Source organism: Phodopus roborovskii, unplaced genomic scaffold (assembly GCF_943737965.1).
Source record: "Phodopus roborovskii unplaced genomic scaffold, PHOROB, whole genome shotgun sequence".
In the NCBI taxonomy this organism is placed as follows: domain Eukaryota; kingdom Metazoa; phylum Chordata; class Mammalia; order Rodentia; family Cricetidae; genus Phodopus; species Phodopus roborovskii.
The window spans coordinates 341,093-360,082 of NW_026125893.1; the positions used below are offsets into that span (position 1 = coordinate 341,093).

General features: G+C 39.7%; 1 protein-coding gene across 1 annotated transcript in view; it reads left to right on the forward strand.

The window, feature by feature from the left end:
- The window catches only part of Cd109 (CD109 molecule), a 90,934-nt gene extending 74,227 nt beyond the window's left edge, over window positions 1–16,707 (forward strand). The window contains exons 25-33 of the mRNA XM_051178907.1: window positions 1,670–1,898; window positions 2,959–3,124; window positions 4,707–4,894; window positions 5,338–5,493; window positions 6,687–6,752; window positions 8,989–9,128; window positions 13,299–13,446; window positions 14,550–14,652; window positions 16,493–16,707. Coding sequence (XP_051034864.1) covers window positions 1,670–1,898; window positions 2,959–3,124; window positions 4,707–4,894; window positions 5,338–5,493; window positions 6,687–6,752; window positions 8,989–9,128; window positions 13,299–13,446; window positions 14,550–14,652; window positions 16,493–16,659 — 1,363 coding nt within the window. The 3' untranslated portion in view covers window positions 16,660–16,707. The remainder of the gene's footprint in view (window positions 1–1,669; window positions 1,899–2,958; window positions 3,125–4,706; window positions 4,895–5,337; window positions 5,494–6,686; window positions 6,753–8,988; window positions 9,129–13,298; window positions 13,447–14,549; window positions 14,653–16,492) is intronic.
- Window positions 16,708–18,990: the final 2,283 nt, after the last annotated feature.

Below are 18,990 nucleotides of genomic sequence, written 5' to 3' on the forward strand. Positions count from 1 at the left end.
GCTTTGGAGCCTGTCCTGGCACTCCCTCTATAGACCAGATTGGCCTCCATCTGCTTCTGCCTATTGAGTGCTAGGATTAAAGGCATGCTCTGCTGCCCCATCCCCTGGCTTTTTTTTTTTTTTTTTTTTTTAGTAAAAAGCAGTGCCAAAAATCTTTTAAGCTGACAGTACAGATGACAAGAAAAAGTTCTGTTTTGACATTGGTCTTGCCATATTAGATTTATTAGCTTGAGAGCCTTCTTAAAACACTCTGTGTGGTTTTGTTTTTAATATATTTCTTGAAAAAGAAATAATGATGGATCTAAGTAAGGACTACCATGGGTGTCCTCCTGCATGGAATGCTGTGGTTGATTTGGGATAGTTTACCTAACTCCTTGTTCTGTCTGCTATGGCTGACCACCAGGGCTCAGGAAGTCTCCTCCATCAGCCTGCAGTGGGAGAGACCCAGATGCTATTGAGCATGTCATCATGCTAAGCTGTGACAACAGATAACTTTGAGTTTTCCCTTGTCTGGGAATCAGGACATCTGTCTGTATACGGGTCTCTTTATGTGTCACTTGGTGTTGTTGGCATGTTACTATGCTCTTCTTATTGGGCACAGTAGCTTGTGCTTGTAATTCTAGCCCTTTTGATGTATGGGTGGGGGACTGAGGTTAACATAGGCTATAGACTGAGAGCCTATCTCACCTATGTCCATGTATATACATATATGATTCTTCTCTTCCTCTTTATATCCCTTGCTTCTACTCTTTTCATTTTCACTTCTTTTCTTTCTCTTGTTAAACATCATTTACAGGGCTAGGGAGGTGGCATACTTCCCTATCATGTAAGCATGAGAACTGAGTTTGGATTCTAGAACCCATGTAAAAAGCTGAGCATGGGTAACATGTGCCTATTACCCCAGACTTGGGTGGAAGGGATTGGGGGTGTGTGGAGACAAGCAGGTCCCTGAAGCTCATTGGCCATCCAGTTTGGAGCAATTGGTAAACTTTATCTTCAGTGAGATACCCTGCCTCAAAAAGTAAAGATGAGTGAATGAGGAAAGACATCCAATGTTGACTTTGGGCTTCTTACACAGGCACACACATGTCCACCTCCCTATTCACAAAGGTGCCAACATGCACTCACACCCACATGCATATGTATACCATTCCTAGGTATTGGTGGCAGGTGGTAGCCACACATGTGGATCAGGCCAATTTAACCCTTAGGCTACAGTCCCACAGTTCTGAAAACAACCCCTTTCTCTCACTTAAAGTACTGAAGTTTGCTTTGGGCTAAAGATGTATGAAGTTTTTTTGGTGCATGCCTAGAGCAGTCAGAAGTGTGTATTGTAGGCATTGTAACTGTCATGGAAGGTTGGATTCTCAGCCTGTAAAATACTGGGACAAAATATTTTTTCAAATAACAATTAGATGATTCCTAAATTGATTTCCAAATGGGATGTTTTATGAATTGATCTGATATTTTTGAGCTATGTTTAAATGAGAACCAGGTCCACCTGCTAAGACAAGATTTTCACAGTGTCTCTTTGCTGTCTTCCGTATTGTCCTTTGAGATGTTCTGTCTGGTGAATTTTCTGAAGGCATGAGGTGTTTTTGTTTTACAAGCTCAGCATAAATTCCAGGACTTAAATGTGTTTTATGTGCTTTCCCCTTTCTTCTCCAAGGCTGTCAGCGTTTGTTTTAAGATGTTTCATGGAAGCTGACTTCTATATAGATATTGATCAGAATGTGTTACAGAGAACATATAATTGGCTCAAAGAACATCAGAAATCCAATGGTGAATTTTGGGAGCCAGGAAGAGTCATCCACAGTGAACTCCAAGGAGGCAATAAAAGCCCTGTAACACTTACAGCCTATATTGTGACTTCTCTCCTGGGCTACAGAAAATACCAGGTAGTAATCTTCTGCAAACCCCAGGAGAGTAGATGTTGTTGGGTTAAATGTGTGTCTTGGAATGGAAAGTATTTTGCAATTTTACATTGCATTTGAAGTCTGTATTTGCATAGCCCTGTGCTTTACATTTCAAAATCTGGAGAAAAATATTAACCCAAGCTTTCAGAGTAAATTTAGGGGAATCTTCAAGGGTTTTAAGTATATATATGCATTGTGCTTGCTACTGGTAATAGAAATCAGTAATAGTTCATTGTTAGGAGAAAGTATGCACTTTAGAATTTGGGAATGTGTCCTAGCAAGTAGAGGTGAAGGGTTTTTTGTTTTCTTTTACAGTGCTAAAGACTGAGTCCAGGGTGTTCTTATAGGAGGCAAGCACCCTGCTGAGCTATGTTCTCAGCCATTTTGAATGTTTTTTCCCCCTTTGTTTAGACCTTTAAACTTTTAGGGGGTAATTGCTGTGTCTGTTATTTGGGTGGAACCTGCTGATTTCTGAAAGCTTGTGGAAGGAAGGGGTGCAGGTGTGTGAATAAGAACGAATGTGCATGGGGAGATTTTGATAGTCATAATGTTGCCTCAGAGCTCTCTGGCTGTTTGATGCCTTATGCTTATTGGACCCCAATTCTCAACATCAGGAGCCTTTCTCTTTATGAAGTTCTGACTACTTTCCTAGTTTAGTACCAGGCCAGTGGAAGGCAAACCTTTCTGTGAGGTTAGAGATTCAATGCCTAGTAATATGTGTAAGAAGCATATTTCTGAAGCTGTATTTCCTTTTGCTATTTGGGTTTATAGTACTCAGCAAGATAAAACGTTTGCAGAAGTTTTTTTTTTTTTTTTTAATTCCCTTTCAAGAATAGCATCTACTTAACTATAGCAAATGAACAGTCCTGTTACTTTCAGAATATATGGCAGATGCTTAAATGTCAATGAACATCGTTGATTCACATTGCAAACAATGAGATCAAACACTTAACAGTCCTGGAGTCTTTATTTGAGGGACTGTTTCAATGTACTTTTTATTTACATATGAGGAGTAGTAAAATATGTATATTTTTCTTCCAAGCCTGGTATTGATGTACAACCCTCCATCAAGTTTTTGGAGTCTGAATTGAACAGAGGAATTACAGACAATTACACTTTAGCACTTATAACCTATGCCTTGTCTTCAGTGGGGAGTCCTAAAGCAGAGGATGCTTTGTACATGCTGACTCACCAAGCTGAAAAGGAAGGTATGCCTGGGACCCGCCTGAGCCTGAGAAGAAGGTTGGGCTTCATGCAATAGATGTGAAAAAGCTTGTATGCTAAGTATGACACTGATGACATTTGCATCTTTAGGATGTGATGAAAAACAGTGCAGAATAACACCAGGAAGGGATGGGAATGTTCCAGGAACTTCAGACATCAGACTTGGACATTTTATTTGTTGTCTGTATCTACCTACCTACCTATCTATCTTTTTAAAAAATATATATTTATTGTTTTTTCTTATTTTACATATCGACCACAGTTCCCTCTCCTTCACTCCCTCCTATGCCCCCCCGACACCCCTCCCATCCCATTCCATCTATCTTGTATGGGTGTTTTGCCTGCATGTATGTCTGTGCACTGGGTGCATGCAGTACCCACAGGAGCCAGAAGAGGACAGTGTATTCCCTGGAACTGGAATTAATTGTGAGCTGTCAGAAACCAGGTATTTTCTTTTAGACAGTTTCTTCCTTGATTCCCCCCTTGAGTTGGTTACTCTTTGAGTTTCTGATGTTATTTCTCCAAAAGTCCCTTATAAAGCGCTCAGAGGTCAAAGTGTGTCTTAGGGTGAGTTGCTGCTGAGTTGTTCTGTTCATTCAAAATGTGGTGAAATGGGGCTGGAGAGATGCTTCTCTGTCATGAGGACTGGAGTTTCCATCTCAGCACCCAAGCTGAGCAGCTTACAAAGGCCAGCTCTAAGGGAACCAGTGCCCTTTTCTGGCCTCTATGGGCACACACACACAGACACAGGCACACACATACACACACACACCAACCAATTCTCAAAAATGGCTGTAGAAATACTAATATTGATAATTTAGGTTTAATCCTCATGACTTATTGCAGGATTGATGAGTGAATGCCTGTTTCACAGAGGCTGAAGTGGGCCTTGGCATTTGTTCTGTGCTGGGCTGCTATCCCTATCCCACATTTCCTGCAATGTAACCACATCAGTCTTTGTAGATGAGAGCAAGCAGAGGGCCTCCACCCAGGATGGTCTATTGAGCTAGAGCAGGATTATTTCAGGAAGGTTGTTGACCTGGCTGGGGTTGCTCAGTTTTTCTTGGGGTTTGGATTTTGAATTTATACCATACACTTGAGAAGATGAAAACAAACAAACAAACAAACAAATGGAGAGGTTTCACAGAACATAAGAGCTGGTTACTGATAGATTCTTGGAACAGGATTCTTTCCCAAGTGCCTTAAACTATTTGTGGGAGAGAAATATATATATATATATATATATGTATATATATATATATATATTATTTATAACTGTTAGTCTTGCACCAAACATATGATATTTCCCTTGGAAAAATATTTTACTCAAAACATGTCCAAATACAAGCAACAAGTGTAATAGTTTAAAACTATGTTTATATATGCTTATATCTGCATATGCTTGCATATATGATATATACATATATATCTACATATACATACATACATATATATATATATATATAATCTTTTTGCTAGTCAAACAGCTGGACTAGTACAGAAATACTTAATGGTGTAAAATGTAAGCTTTTGTTAGTTGCCCAGTATGTTATATTTTCCTCCTAGGAGACACACAGTTCTGGCTGTCATCAGCACCTACACTTTCTCAGTCCTGGCAGCCACGCTCCCTGGATATCGAGGTGGCAGCTTATGCCCTGCTCTCACACCTGCAGCACCATGTTTCTGAGGGAATTCCAGTCATGAGGTGGCTCAGCAGGCAAAGAAATAGTCTTGGAGGCTTTGCATCCACTCAGGTGAGAGATGATAGCTTTTTTTTTCTGAAAAAAAAATTAAAAATAAATCTATGAAGAACATAGCTGCTTTTTCATAGAGTCATAAAATCATTTAGATTAAAAGCTCAGTGAATTAAATGAAAGGTTTAAGATGTTAATTTTAATGATTTTCTCATTTGTGCTTCATATGTATGTAAACTGAATACACTGGGTCCACATCGGTATTAGCTATTTTGTGTCTGTGGTAACTGACACAGTGGCTTAAGCATGTTGCTCAGTCTGTGCTGTGGTTTGTTGAGCCTCTTACATACTCCCAGCAACAGACCCACAGAAGACCAAGGAAGCATTCTTCTCACAAGGGTGCAAAAATGCCCATGCGATTCCCAATTATTGTCAAATGTTTTCTTTGGAGATCTTGCTGGATAGTTCTAAAAAATGAGCAATCATTTTTCTTCTCTCAACAGGATACTGTTGTGGCCTTGAAGGCCCTCTCTGAATTTTCAGCCCTAATGCACACGGAAGATACAAATATCCAAGTGACTGTCACGGGGCCCAGTGCACAGAGACCTGTACACTTTCGGATTGACACACAGAATCGCTTTCTACTTCACACGGCAGAGGTGCAGACAGGGGTGGTCATTTAAAACCCTGTGTACATGGTTCTTTATTCTGGAATACTACTTTAATTTTTTTCTTCTGACCGCAACAAGGAATTGTTCTAAGAGCCCCATAGAGAAATGGAGAGAGGTTGTCCCCTTTTTGGTTGAATTTTCTGAAGGGAGGAGGGGATGGGAACATTGGAAAAATGATGGGCAGAAAAAAAAAATATGGACACTTTCGCACTGGGAAGGCAGACATGCATGGAGTCCCACGTTTGCATAGACACTGTGCTAGGCTGAAGTAGCTAGGTTACTGCATTTATTCCTCAGGCTAAGTGTGCCTCCACTTGACACATGAGAAAGCTGTCTGAGGGGCCATTGGACAGTAGTAGAGTTAGTCTCTGAGTTCTTCTCCCTCCCTGGTGCTGGGATGACAGGCATATACCACCACACCCGACTTGAATTCTTACTTCAAAATGCAGTGAAAGATTATGCTAAGAGCTAAATGAAAAAGAGGGGCAATGACACAGAAAAGAAAGAATATGTGTAAAAGGAGTTCTTCATTGGTCTAAATATTAAAAAGTTGGAATGAGATATAGAGGGAAAGGCTGAGAGACAGAAGGAGCTAGCCACAGACAGCACTCCGTACCTCCTAAGCATCTCAGCAGTGAAGAGAGCAGTTTCCTGTTTCTCCCTGCTTATATCCTATTTCTGCCCAGCTATGTCACTTCCTGTCTGTCTGTACAGACCTCCAGACCTCTATGGTTAGCTAGTGGCAAGGTCCATTCTCTGACTCCCTGACAGGCTTTTTTTGTGCGACAAAGGTATCACCACAAATATAACTAGGCACACTGTATCATTGTGTTCATAGTCAGCCTTGCTTAAGGGAGGTCAGGGGAGACATGCTTCAATCCCATTAGGAGGAGGGCAGTTTTGTCAGGAGGATTTAAGTGCTTTCCCAAAGGCTTGAGGTGAGGGAGCTTAGAGAGCTTGGAGAGCACACCATCCAGGTTATCTGGTTGACGCAGAGCCTTTGGTATGTGGGACCAGGCAGAGCTCCCAGAATGCTCTAGGACTACCTCTGCTTCTAGCATGGTATATAGTACTGGGATGACACAGTGCTGGGATTCAATACTGGGGTGATACAGCTACTGAGAAGGATCTGTGTGTGGAAAACTCACCTCCCTCACTTTTTCTCTCTTGCTTTTCTTCAGCTTGCTGCTCTAGAGCCCACTGTAGTTAACATTGCTGCACAAGGTTTGGGGTTTGCTATTTGTCAGGTATGTATATATGATTGTCTACTTTTGCAGTTAAATGTGACTTTTAGTAACAATTCTTTGATAAATCTTTAACTTAGATGGCTTGTGTGAAATTCTGAATGAGGGCTGGCAATATGGCTCATTCAATAAAGGTGCTTGCTGTCAAGCCTGAGTTTGATCCTTGGGACCCTCATGGTGGAAGGAGGACACCTCTGCATCAATTTGTCCTTTGCCCTACACACAAATGCCATGCCATGCATACCCCCTTATAATACATAAGTGAATATTATAAAAATAAAATAGAACTCTTAGTGATTTGCTTCTGTGACTTAGGCAAGATATGTTTCTTTAATAAGTAGTATTAGAAATGGTACTAGCTGGTGAGTAGACAATAATTACTTGTATTGGCAATCTGCTTGAGAAACATGTCTTAGAGATTGCTTGCTTTTTGAAATCCTCCAGGGTGATTTATGTGAACAGTTAAGAAACCCTTTCCCCCTTTTGAGACATGGGTCTTACTATATAAACAGTGTAATATACTCAAATTATAGTTCAGGGTGGGTTCACATGATCCTTCCGCCTCAGTCTTCCAGATGCTGGGATTTCTGGCATGTGCCACCTTGCCTGGTTTCTACACTTTTGTTGTATTTGAAATACAGTTAAAATTATGTTAATGAGCTAGGTAGATAGTGGTTTAGTGGTTAAGGTCAAATACTGCTGTTCTAAAGGAGTATTTACCAGCACCAATGTTAAGTGCTCACAACTGCCTGTAACTCCAGTTCCAGAAGGGTCCCACACCTCTAGCCTCTGTGTATGTGACCACACACACACACATGCACACACACACAACCTCACTTGTACACTTGTAAACACACATGCACACGTATACACACAATTACAATTTAAAATGAAACTAAACATTATTTTTATTTTTATTTTTATTTCCCAAACTGCCATTCAATGCAAAAAGTAAATCCAAAAGTAACTATGCATCATGTTTTAGAAAAAATTGGGAACTTAGTATTCATAAATCATTACATTTTTTTGGAATTACCACATTTTTAGAAACATTTTTGATCAATGACATGTGGATAAATCATTGAAACAAAAGATTGTTGTTTGAGGCTTGAAGGACACTGGTAAATGCAGGCCTCCTGGTCAGCATATTTACTAGAAAGTGTCTGTATCAAAGTTCAGAAGATGAGAGGGACCAGTAGGCATTTCTCATGAAGAAGGTGAAATATAAAAATATTAATCACGCAGAAATGAGAACTGAGATTGGCTTTGTTAATATTTTAAATCCTCTAGAAAGAGAGTGCTCGGGTGGGCACAAGTCTAAGCAGTGATGAATGAGTTCTTTTGAAGTTCTGTGAGTGGCTAGTCCAGCTTTACCATCAGCCAACTATAAACCCCAATACTTATAGATGATGATCCTAGTCATCTTGTTTAATGACACTGGTCCCTAAAGGAACAATTGCATGCCATACAGCCTTTAGATGTTAGAAAACAGCTTCAGATTCAATGTGGCTTTGAGACAGATGCTGGTCCTTGCCCTACTCCAGTGTTCCCATGTACCTCATATCAGAGATGGACACAACAGGTGTGCTGAAGAAGACTCAGGTGACATGACATCGATCACTTCTCATCTTTGAAAAATGTTTTATGATGAAAACAAATCCTCGACAGTTGGGCAGATGGTGTTTTAGTTTGTTTTGTCTTACTGGGAGTTCCTGAGGTTCCATTTGGGTAGCAGAACTTTGAAATTAGTAGATTAATTATACATCAGTAAATGCTTTCAAGAAAGTTGTCTGTAGCTTTCTTTTTTCTCTCAAGGGAATGTCTTCCATTCCTTGAGAAAGCAAACAATAACCATTGTCTCTAGTGTTCTGACATTTACTTTGAATATTGCCTAAGAGTTTTCTCAATAAAAATGACAAAGGTTTATAAAAGTATTGGATAATGATGCTTTCTTAGATGGATTTTTTTTTTTTATGTTTGAAGACTGTACATCTAATTGACTTTATTACTAAAAGAATAATTTCCTACTATTTAAACTACAGCAAACATCTTACTGTTAGTTTATCACATTATTTCAATTTTCAAAATTATTGTTTTTGATGAGGCATGAAAGCTACACTTATCTGTGGGTAGAATTTAGAATGTAGTTAGGAATTTTAGTGGCTTAATAAAGTGGTGGTTGTCAGTTTTCCACCAAAATCCATGACTTCACTTATGCTAATTTTTAAATTTATTGTAGCTTAATGTTATTTATAATGTGAGAAGCCCAGGTTCTTTTAGAAGACGGAGATCTATCAAAAACCAAGAAGCCTTTGATTTAGATATTGACGTGAAGGATGAAGATGATGTCAATCATGTGAATTTGAATGTGTGCACAAGGTAGGTACCTGCTTAACAACGCCTCCAAGAAAAGAGATCTTCAGGCTTAATTTGAATGGTTATCAAATGAGATCAGTTAAGGAGACTTCATCCTACCCACTACCACCCCACAGACTGCAGTCTAGATGCACAGTAAGCATGTTTAAACCCTTCTTAGGCTTGCTAAGTTTTCTTTGTATTTGTAACAAATTTGGGTGGAAAAAATTCTTTAAAATTATTTTATTTTATTTTACTGAGGGAAGCTGAGAAAGCCCCAAGTGAACACATTATAGGACATGGACACTGCCATGTCAACTCCTGATGCCTCAACCCCTGGAAATGGCAAAGCCTTTCCTGGAGGGCAGTGTCAGGAAGTCTTAGGGGGATGGCAAAGTTTCCTTCTGTTGTAAGTATAAATGTTGGCAGTGTGTGCAAAAATGAGCATCCTCCAAGATGACTGTGCCCTCTGCTAAGATGAGCTAACCCATACCCCTGGGCTAGCCATAATGCAAGAACTGAGATTCCTGGTTGTGTTGTTGGTATTGCTCCATCAGAGCAAGCACAGCGTACCTGACACCAGCTTTTCTGCCTGTGTGTTTGCCCTTTCTTTATTCCCTTGTTGTCCCTAGTTAGAGTTATAGATACAAACCATGCTTGGCGTAGCACTTTATTATTTTAAAATTTATCTATTTATTTCATATGTATGAGTGTTTTGCCTGCATGATGCCTGTATACCACATGTGTGCCTGATGCTCATGGAAGTTAGAAGAGAGTATCAGATCTCCTGACAATAGTTACAGACAGTTGTAAGCTACTTTGTGGGTGCTGGAAATTGAACCCAGGTCCTCTGGAAGAACAGCCACTGCTTTCAACCACTTACTTGTCTCTGCAGCCCCTAAGATTTTATTTTTTACTTCTTATTGCTAGGTTTATTTATGTGTCTGTGTGTACATATGTGTGGCATGGTGTACATAAGAAGTCAGAGAACAACTTTCTGGAGTTGATTCTGCTCTTCCAACTATGGCTTGAACTCCAGTTTTCAAGCTTGTGTGGCAGACATTTTTACCAACTGAGCCATCTAGTCATAAACTTTTAAACAAGAACCCAGTACCAGTTGTGGAATACTTCTGTAGGAGATGTTGGCTGGAGAGGTTTCAGAGGATGCCCAAAGTAGGCAGGCTATTGCCATTGCTCTTGGTTGCTCATCAGAACCAGATGGTAAAGACCTTGTTGATGAAGACACCACATTGGTTACAGGACATAGAGACATCAAGGTGGAATGAACTGGAAGCTCTCTCCCTTCTGGCTAGTGTTCATTGTGCTGGAAAGTGCTGTGTAGCCTATAGAGGGAGAAAACTCAGTGGTCTCACCCTGCTGTAGATCATGTGTGTTACCAACAGGCAAGATTTGCTCATTGGTGTGATAATGGTGCAAGTATTTGGAGGATAACTGTCACTTTATGATTGTATTTGAGGCCCACTCCTAGTGAGGAAAACACACCTCTTGCTATAAATCTGGAGTGAGTGGGGATAAAAATAAAAACTAATAAAACTCAAGTCTAATTTAGGAAAACTATAAAATATCTGAATATATGATCACATCTATTGCTACAAATGTTTATTTTTTGTTGGAGTAATTTCATTTAGGGTTCAGACTTTAATTTTTATACTTTTGTTCCCAAATTTATAGCAGCATGCAAATCTAGCAAAAAAAAAAAAAAAAAACATCGTTGTTTTAGATGGTGAAAACACTTCAGTGAGTGTAGAAGATTCTGGTCTTGGGTAACTGTGTACTGGTAACATAAGCTGGCAGAAGTGGTTCTAAATTTGGCCTACAACCAAAGGACCTGAGGATGTCCTTTCAGTAGACATTTTGACCTCATGGTAGAGATGCAAAGTTGTCCTCCCTAGCTTTTTGGTCATCTTGTGCACGCAATTTTGAGAACAACTTTGACAAAGTTCTTGAATAAAGATGATTCACAATTTCTCTTCTGTCAGTCTGTCTTCTCACCCCAGCAGTGATTGGTGTTGAGTGAGAAGTAGCTGTCTGAGTGCACTGGCATTGAGGACCTGCTGTCTGCTCTTTTCAAATACCCTGAGGCACTGTGGTTGAACTCAGGTTGTTTGGCTGGAAGCCCTTGATACTCCATGAAGGTCATCTCTGGTTGTTGATCTAGGTGCTCAGCTTTCTTAGCCATTGCTTGAAACATGTCTTCCCATTATCACCACTACCTGTTCTATCTTTGGATCTCATCGTCTGACTGTGATGAAATGTCCCATGTGTTTTCCCCATTCCTTTCCCCTTCTTTTGCATTTTGACCAGAAGCTGGGGATATTAGCATTTCAATAGTGCCTTTCTTCTCTATTATTCTTTCTTAACTTGGTCTCTATTTAATAATAAAAACATCATGCTATTATTTACTATCAACAGGAGGAATCTATATGTATCACACATCTATATGCCAGACATTGAACAAAATCTTTACATGCATCTCATTTAGGCCTTACTAGAATAGTTCTTTTCAGTCAGTAATAGTATGCCCTCTTTGATTCATTCATTCATTCGTTCATTCATTCATTCATAAAATGGTGGTGGAGTATTCTCTGTGTCTCAGGCTGGGGTCTGCCCCGAGTGGCCAAGTGATTTAAGGTGGGAAGGTTGGTGCTGCCAACTTTTGAGAGAATTTCAATGTTTTGGGAAATACTTAGTTAAGAACCAGTACAAAACACCACAAGAATCTACTGAATGCCTATGCAAGCACATGCTTGCTGCATTGCAGACACCTTATCCTATTTAAGAGACCATGTTAGCTGTCATTCCATTTGTCACTGAAAGTTGTAAGACTGCCACAGTTATAATAAAAAGATGCATCTTTTCCCTTCCAAGACAGGGTTTCTCTCTGTAATAGACCTGGCTGTCCTGGAACTCACTCTGTAGACCATGCTGTCTTCGAGCTCATAGAGATCCATCTGCCTATGCTCCTGAGTGGTGTGGTTAAATATGTGTGCTATCATCGTCCACTAGGATGCATTGTTTTAAAATTTCCTAAAGTGAATTTTACTTGTGTGTGGTAGTTTTAATGCTGGGCATCTTTAATCCCAGCACTCTGGAGGCAGAGGCATTCAGATCTCTGTGAGTTTGCGGCACAGAGCGAGTGCCAGAACAGGCTTCAAAGCAATACAGAGAAACCCTCTTGAAAAAAAAAAATCTACAAGAGGTCTAACTGTATTGTTCAAGACCCTGCAATACCACTATTGGACATATACCCGAAGGAGGCACATTCATACCACAAGGACATTTGCTCGACTATGTTCATAGCAACATTATTTGTAATAGCCAGATCTTGGAAACAACCTAGAGTCCCTTCAACTGAATAATGGATAAAGAAAATGTGGTATATTTACACAATGGAGTACTACTTAGTAGTAAGAAACAATGACATCCTAAAATTCACAGGCAAATGGGAAGAACCAGAAAAAAAAAAAGTCTTAAATGAGGCAATCCTAAACCAGAAAGATATAGTGTGTACTCTTTCGTAAGTGGGTACCAGAAAGAAAGCAAAATTATCTAGCCTGCAATCCATAACCCCAGAGAATCTTGAACCCTGTTCCAGAAACAAATGGAAGCAGATGCAGAAATCTACAACTAACCAATGGGCCAAACTTCTGGAGTATAATCAAAGTGAGAGAGGAGCAAAAATATGAACAAAGGAGCCAAGACCATGGTGGGGAAACCCACAGAATCAAGGGACCCGAGCTAGTGAGAGATCACTAACTCAGGTCTGACAAATGGGGAACCTGCATAAGACCCAACTAGATTTCCTTAGTATAGGTGACAATGGTGTGACCGGCAGTGGATCCAAGACTTAATACTAATGTACAAACTGACTTATCGGAGTGCATTCTATATGGAGAGATACCTTGCCCAGCCTAGACACGGGTGTGGGGGTGGAGGGGTACCTTGGTCCTTCTTCAACTAGATGATGGGACAGATTTCCTATGGGAGGCCTTGCCCTCTCCATGGAGCAGATGGGAGGAGGAGGGAGTGGGAGGAGAGGAGGGAGGGGGAACTGGGATTAGAATGTAAAAAATATATTAAAAAAGAGAATAAAATAATAATATGACAGTTTTAATTTTTCATATAAAGAACACTTGTTTAAATTTTTTGTTGTTACTCCTCTCTTTGGTGTAGGTTTTTGGGCCAAAACAGGAGTGGCATGGCCCTTATGGAGGTTAACCTTCTCAGTGGCTTTACTGTACCTTCAGATGCAATTCCTCTGAGTGAGATGGTAAAGAAAGTGGAATATGATCGTGGGAAACTCAACCTTTATTTAGATTCTGTAAGTACTAAGATGCTTCATAAAACAAGCTACTGGTAAAGGTTCTCCCAGAAGCCCCCCCTCTGTTTTCATTTCATATCAATTCCATTACCTTCTCCTCACACTAGGATTTCCCCCCTCTTTTTTATAGCCTCCTTGCCAGTTTAATGCCTTACACCTCCTTCTCTCAAGCGTAAATATTAGGATCTGCAGATGAGATGAAATATACTGATCATTCTGGGTCTGGTTTTGTTTAACACAATAATTTCCAATTCCATCCCTTTTCTTGCAAATGCCATGATTTAATTTTCTTCATGGCTAAACTGGCCTTCCATTGTGTATATAGAATACACATTTTCCTTATTCCTGGTTGTTATGAATAGTGCAGGAAGAAACGTAGGTTAGCAGGTGTCTCTGTATTGTTGACTTAGAGTTCTTTCAGTACATACTCAAGAGTATCTTTGTCATGGGGTCATGTGTGTGGTGTATATACATATATGTGTATATGTATATATATATGTGTATATACATATATATATGTGTATACATATACATACATACATATATATATATACACACACATACAATGCATGCCCACACATGTATGAACGCACACGCACACACAAACATATAAACATCCGCACTGATTTCCATAATAGCTGGACCAGTTTGCATTTCACCAGCACTAAATTAGGGTCATTACATATATAAATAGGTAGTAATTCCTCATTAGTTGTGGCATGCACCCCTTCACTTGAGTTCTATCTGGAATGCTCCTTGGGCTGACCACTGTTAGGCCTCTCTCATTAGCTAGAATTGAGATGCACTGCCAGAAAGGGATTTGGGTTGTCGTGGGAACAGGCTGGATGTTTACAAAATAATTCTAAATCTCAACAATCCCTTTAGGGACCAAATAGGACTAAGAAGCATTCCTATCTTATAAGGATTGTTTTGGATTTAAATAAGATTAGTTTAAAAAAAATGTTCTTAACTCTAATACCTGGTAGGCAGAAACCTCCCTAGGTACTAGATTCTATTTGCTTCCTAAAATGAAAGAAAAACTCCCTGACTTTTCCTGTTGACCATAATGTGACAACTCCTTCTGATCTTTTGTGTTTTTCAAGGTAAATGAAACCAAGTTTTGTGTTGATATTCCTGCTGTGAGAAACTTCAGAGTTTCAAAAACTCAAGATGCTTCCGTATCTATAGTGGATTACTATGAACCAAGTAAGTGGACTCTGGGCTCTTGAGACTTTAGAAGTCAAACCAGGCAATTTATTCATTGAAAGTGACCATCTCATTGGAATGGTTTTGTAGGGCAGTTGGTTGGGAGGGAAAAGTGTGGATGGAGGAGAGGCAGGAGGCAGGCTGTCTGTAGATGAAGTCTGCTGACAATTTGTAAGGCTCACATGGCTTCATTTAGCATAGGAATGTTAAGAAGTAATGTTTTGCTCATAGTGGTTTGCTTTAACGCCATAATTACAAACTTAAAAAAAAAAAAAAAAAAGACAGTGTCTAGTTATGTTAGGTTTCCAAGTTTTGCTTCCTTCCAGTCCTCCATACTGTCTGATCCCTGACATGAATGTGGCATTCTTCAGAAGAGATACAAGCTCTCAGAATTGTTGCTGTGTGTGTTAGTTGTTTCTTCACCAGGAACTTGAGTGTTTTGGTAAAACGTGTGTATTGTAACATTATTTTTAGTATCAAGAAAAAAATGAGTGATTGGAATGATAATTTGACCTTTGATTTGACTGGCAACATCTTATTTTATAAACTAGGAATGACCTAAAGCATGGAAGTAGTCAGCTGGCCTGGTGGACTTCCAATTAATTGTGAAAAGTTACACCCAGAGTGAAGCTGTGTGAGTGTGTAGTCTTGGCTAGAGTTTCTAATAGTCAAACTTTTTTTCTGAATGAGTGGCCACAGTGTTCACAGACATTGGAATGCGTGAGAAGGGCAAACATAACCATGTGTCAGATAGTTGCAGATAATTTCACTTGAGAACCAGCTTGCAGTTTTAGTAATGCTTGGTAGAGTATTCGAGACAAAGACATGGGTCTGCTAGTTCTCTCTGCTAGGACAAAGGCCAGCCCCTCTTGTTCATACAGCTGCTGTAGATGAGTATACATCTAGGGTCTTATGGGATATTTGTAAACACAGGCATAGGCCTTTTTCTTGAAGTCAAGGATAGGCTGTGTTGTGGGGACCTATTGATCCTTGCTATCATTTTTTGGTGGAAAACTATTTATGAGGGGGCCATTTTACAACGAAATTAGGGGAAAGACAAGAAAAATAAACCTACATTTAAAAAAAGTATCTGAAGATACATTTGTAATGTTGAAAAACAATCTTTAGAAAATCATGAAAAAAATTAAAAATAGAATTTAATTAAAATTGTAAAATGAATGTTGTATTTGCAGTGAGATTTCTATAGTGTGACATGTACCTTACATAGTTTTTAAAGTATTATCTGTGCTATAAATTGTACCCCAGATTGAGTAGTTATTAGCTAGTATGCTGTGTTTTAAAACACTGAAAGGAAGCTGTTTCTGTTTGTTGAATTTATTATTTTGTGATAGGTTATTTATGTAGTTTGAAAATCTCAGTTTGTGCTGTGAATTGCACCTGGTGTTTGATAGTTTGCCCCTGTCTAACAACAGGTATAGATGAATTCCCATCATCCTATGGTAAAGGTTGAGGATACACACATCCCAAGAGTTCTCATGTGTAGAAAATATCATCCCCAAATAAACTCATAAGAGGGTCAAAGAACTCAAAATTTAAAAATTTTCCTGCCCCAGTTAGAGTTGAAGTAGTGTTTGCAGCTGCCATACACAGCTGCAGCCTATTTGCTGTCTTTTAACACTGGCCGGCTGATTGTAGATGGATTGGGCTGGACACATTGTATTTTGGCATTTGTTTGTAATCTGTGCCTCCTTTTGAGCATTTCATTTGTTTCTGATAAAGAAAAATAAACTGTGTGAAGAATGTTCATTTATGCTTAGCAGAACCACTGATTCTCAATAAAGGAGACATGTAACCCGGGTGTGTCTGCCTCTTTAAACAGGGAGACAGGCAGTGAGAAGCTATAACACCAAGGTGAAGCTGTCCTCGTGTGACCTCTGTGGGGACATCAGCTGCTATATCTGTGAAAATGGAGCCATGGGCTCCCTTCAACACTCTTCAAGCCTCTTTGCTTTTTGTTTTATCCTTTTATACTTGGTGCAACATTGATTATGATTTATTTTTCAAGGACTTCACCTAAAACTAGCATTTCCAGAATGTCAAGGGTGATTGTTTTCTTTCTACAATTGATGATTGCCTCTGATGATTTTGAAAACCAATTGTTTCCCTTTCTTTGGGTTATTCTGATTCTGGGGAGTGCTTTCAACAAATGATGATGCTTATGTCTCTTTATTGCCCCTTCTTGGAAGGAAGTTTTTTAGATGCATTTGTTTTCTCCAGAATAAAAATATTATTTTCCATTATTCATTCCTGTTTTATAAAAGATGTGAATGGGGGGGGAGATTCCTAAATTCTGACTCTCATGAATCTTGTCCTTCAGCATTTGGTTTGGTGTTCAGGAAGCAGCAGGAGACACTTTCTCTTTTTTCCTTCACACATCATCTGGCCTTACTCTGCTTTGGGCCCATCCCAACTTTTTTATAGAGTGACATTGTCTTTTCCTGTGTTGTGCTGTTCAGGGGGTGATGAGACCCTGAAAACTGCCTTTAAGGATGCTCTCTTCTGTCATGTTGGCAGCCTCACCCTGGCCCTGTAACATGTGCCTGTGTGTAGACTAGAAGATCTCAGCCCGGGAGACACTATAGACCAAGGATGCAAGAAATACTGCCTGTGTCACAGGCAACTCATCTCCCTAGGAAAACAGCTGAGATTGAAGGTCTCAGAGAGTGGGCATGATTGCTGTCCAGAAGAACTGGTCCTGGCCTCTGTTTAGTCTCTTACAGCCACAAGGTCTGGGTATTGGGCTGCCAGGTGTCCAGGGGTACTGTGGACCATTAAGAAGTGTAACTGGGCTTTCTTTTGACTGGTATTTCCCAAATAATGAACTGAAGACTTCTTCTTATGAATTCTTGGCCTTAGCTTGGCTTATTCCCAAATAGCTCTTATAATTTAAATAAACCCATTCATATTAATCTACATTCTCTCATATGGCTTGTTACCTCTCCTCCATACTGTATGTCCAAATCCTTGTCTTGCTGGTTTAATCCTGCATTTACCCTCTCTCCCTGGAAGTCCCTCCTATGCTCTCCTGCTTAGCTATCAGCCATTTAGCTCTTTATTAAGTCAATCAGAAGGCACCTTAGGCAGAGAAAAATCTTCACAGCATACAAAAAGATTATCCCACAACAAAGATTCCTAAATTCTGACTCATTTATCTGTGTGAGCACTTGAGAAATTCTTCCCTCATCTCTTTACTTCTTCTCTTCCTTTCAACTTTCTGTTCTGAGTATACTAAAATAGGGTTAGATATGTAAAAAAAAATTACAGATTAAAAATTTAAGAAGTGGTTTAATTTTGTTCCTTAATCATTTCTTTCAATGGATATGTAAAAATAATCACACAGACTCCAAGGAGTTTGCTTTATAGTATTTAAAAATATCTATTGATGATGGATTAGAAGCTGCCTCTGTGTGACCAAGTAAAGAAGGGTTAAGATAAAAAAAATTGGACTCTCTTTATATGACAGAAAGAGCTGAAGGAAAAAGAAGCTGAGGGGAAACTGTTGTGGAATATTTGTTTACACTGTGTGAAGATGTGTCACTGTGCTTGGTTTAATAAAGAGTTAAATTACCAATTGCTAGGCGGGAGAGAATAGGCAGGACTTCCCAGCAAAGAGGAACTTGGGATGAATCTAGGTATGGGAGAGACACCAGTGAGATAGTGAAGAAATTGGACATATGGTACAGAGAGGTAACATAGATTAATATAAACAGGTTGAGTTATAAAAGTTGGGAAAAAGACTAAGCTAGGGTCAAGCTTTCATAATTAGTAAGTCTCCACACCTTTACTTGTGATCTGGCCACCCAAATAAAAGTCTGATTATAGGAGACACATGAAATCCTCTGTGCAGAAGCAGACAAGAGTGCCTACTCATTGATATCTGGTCAAACTGCAATGGAGTCAACCAAGGTAACCAGGCAGTCACAGTCCCTCCTGGACGTGGGTGTAAAGAATCACAGGCCTGAGAGGAGATTGGGACTGTGGATGGAGGTGGCCAGAGTTGTGCTGTCTGTAGAGACAGTGTGTCACAAGTGTGGCCAGGAAACCTGAAGCAGTGACTTTCAGGATGCCCCAGCTGAAAGTCTAATAAAGCACCATCCTACCCATCAGAACTCAAGAAGTGTGCTGAACTTGCAGTAAGCCAAAAATAAAAGAAAGAAAAAATAAACACGAATCAGTTGTGATCCAGCTGGGGCAGTGAACTGAGGCCTCTATAAACCATCAAGGCCTCAGGCACTGATGAGTCCAATGGAGAGTGGGATGCCCCTCACTACACACCAGCAACAGTGTTGTAACTGGAGAGGATTGGGGACTTGGATT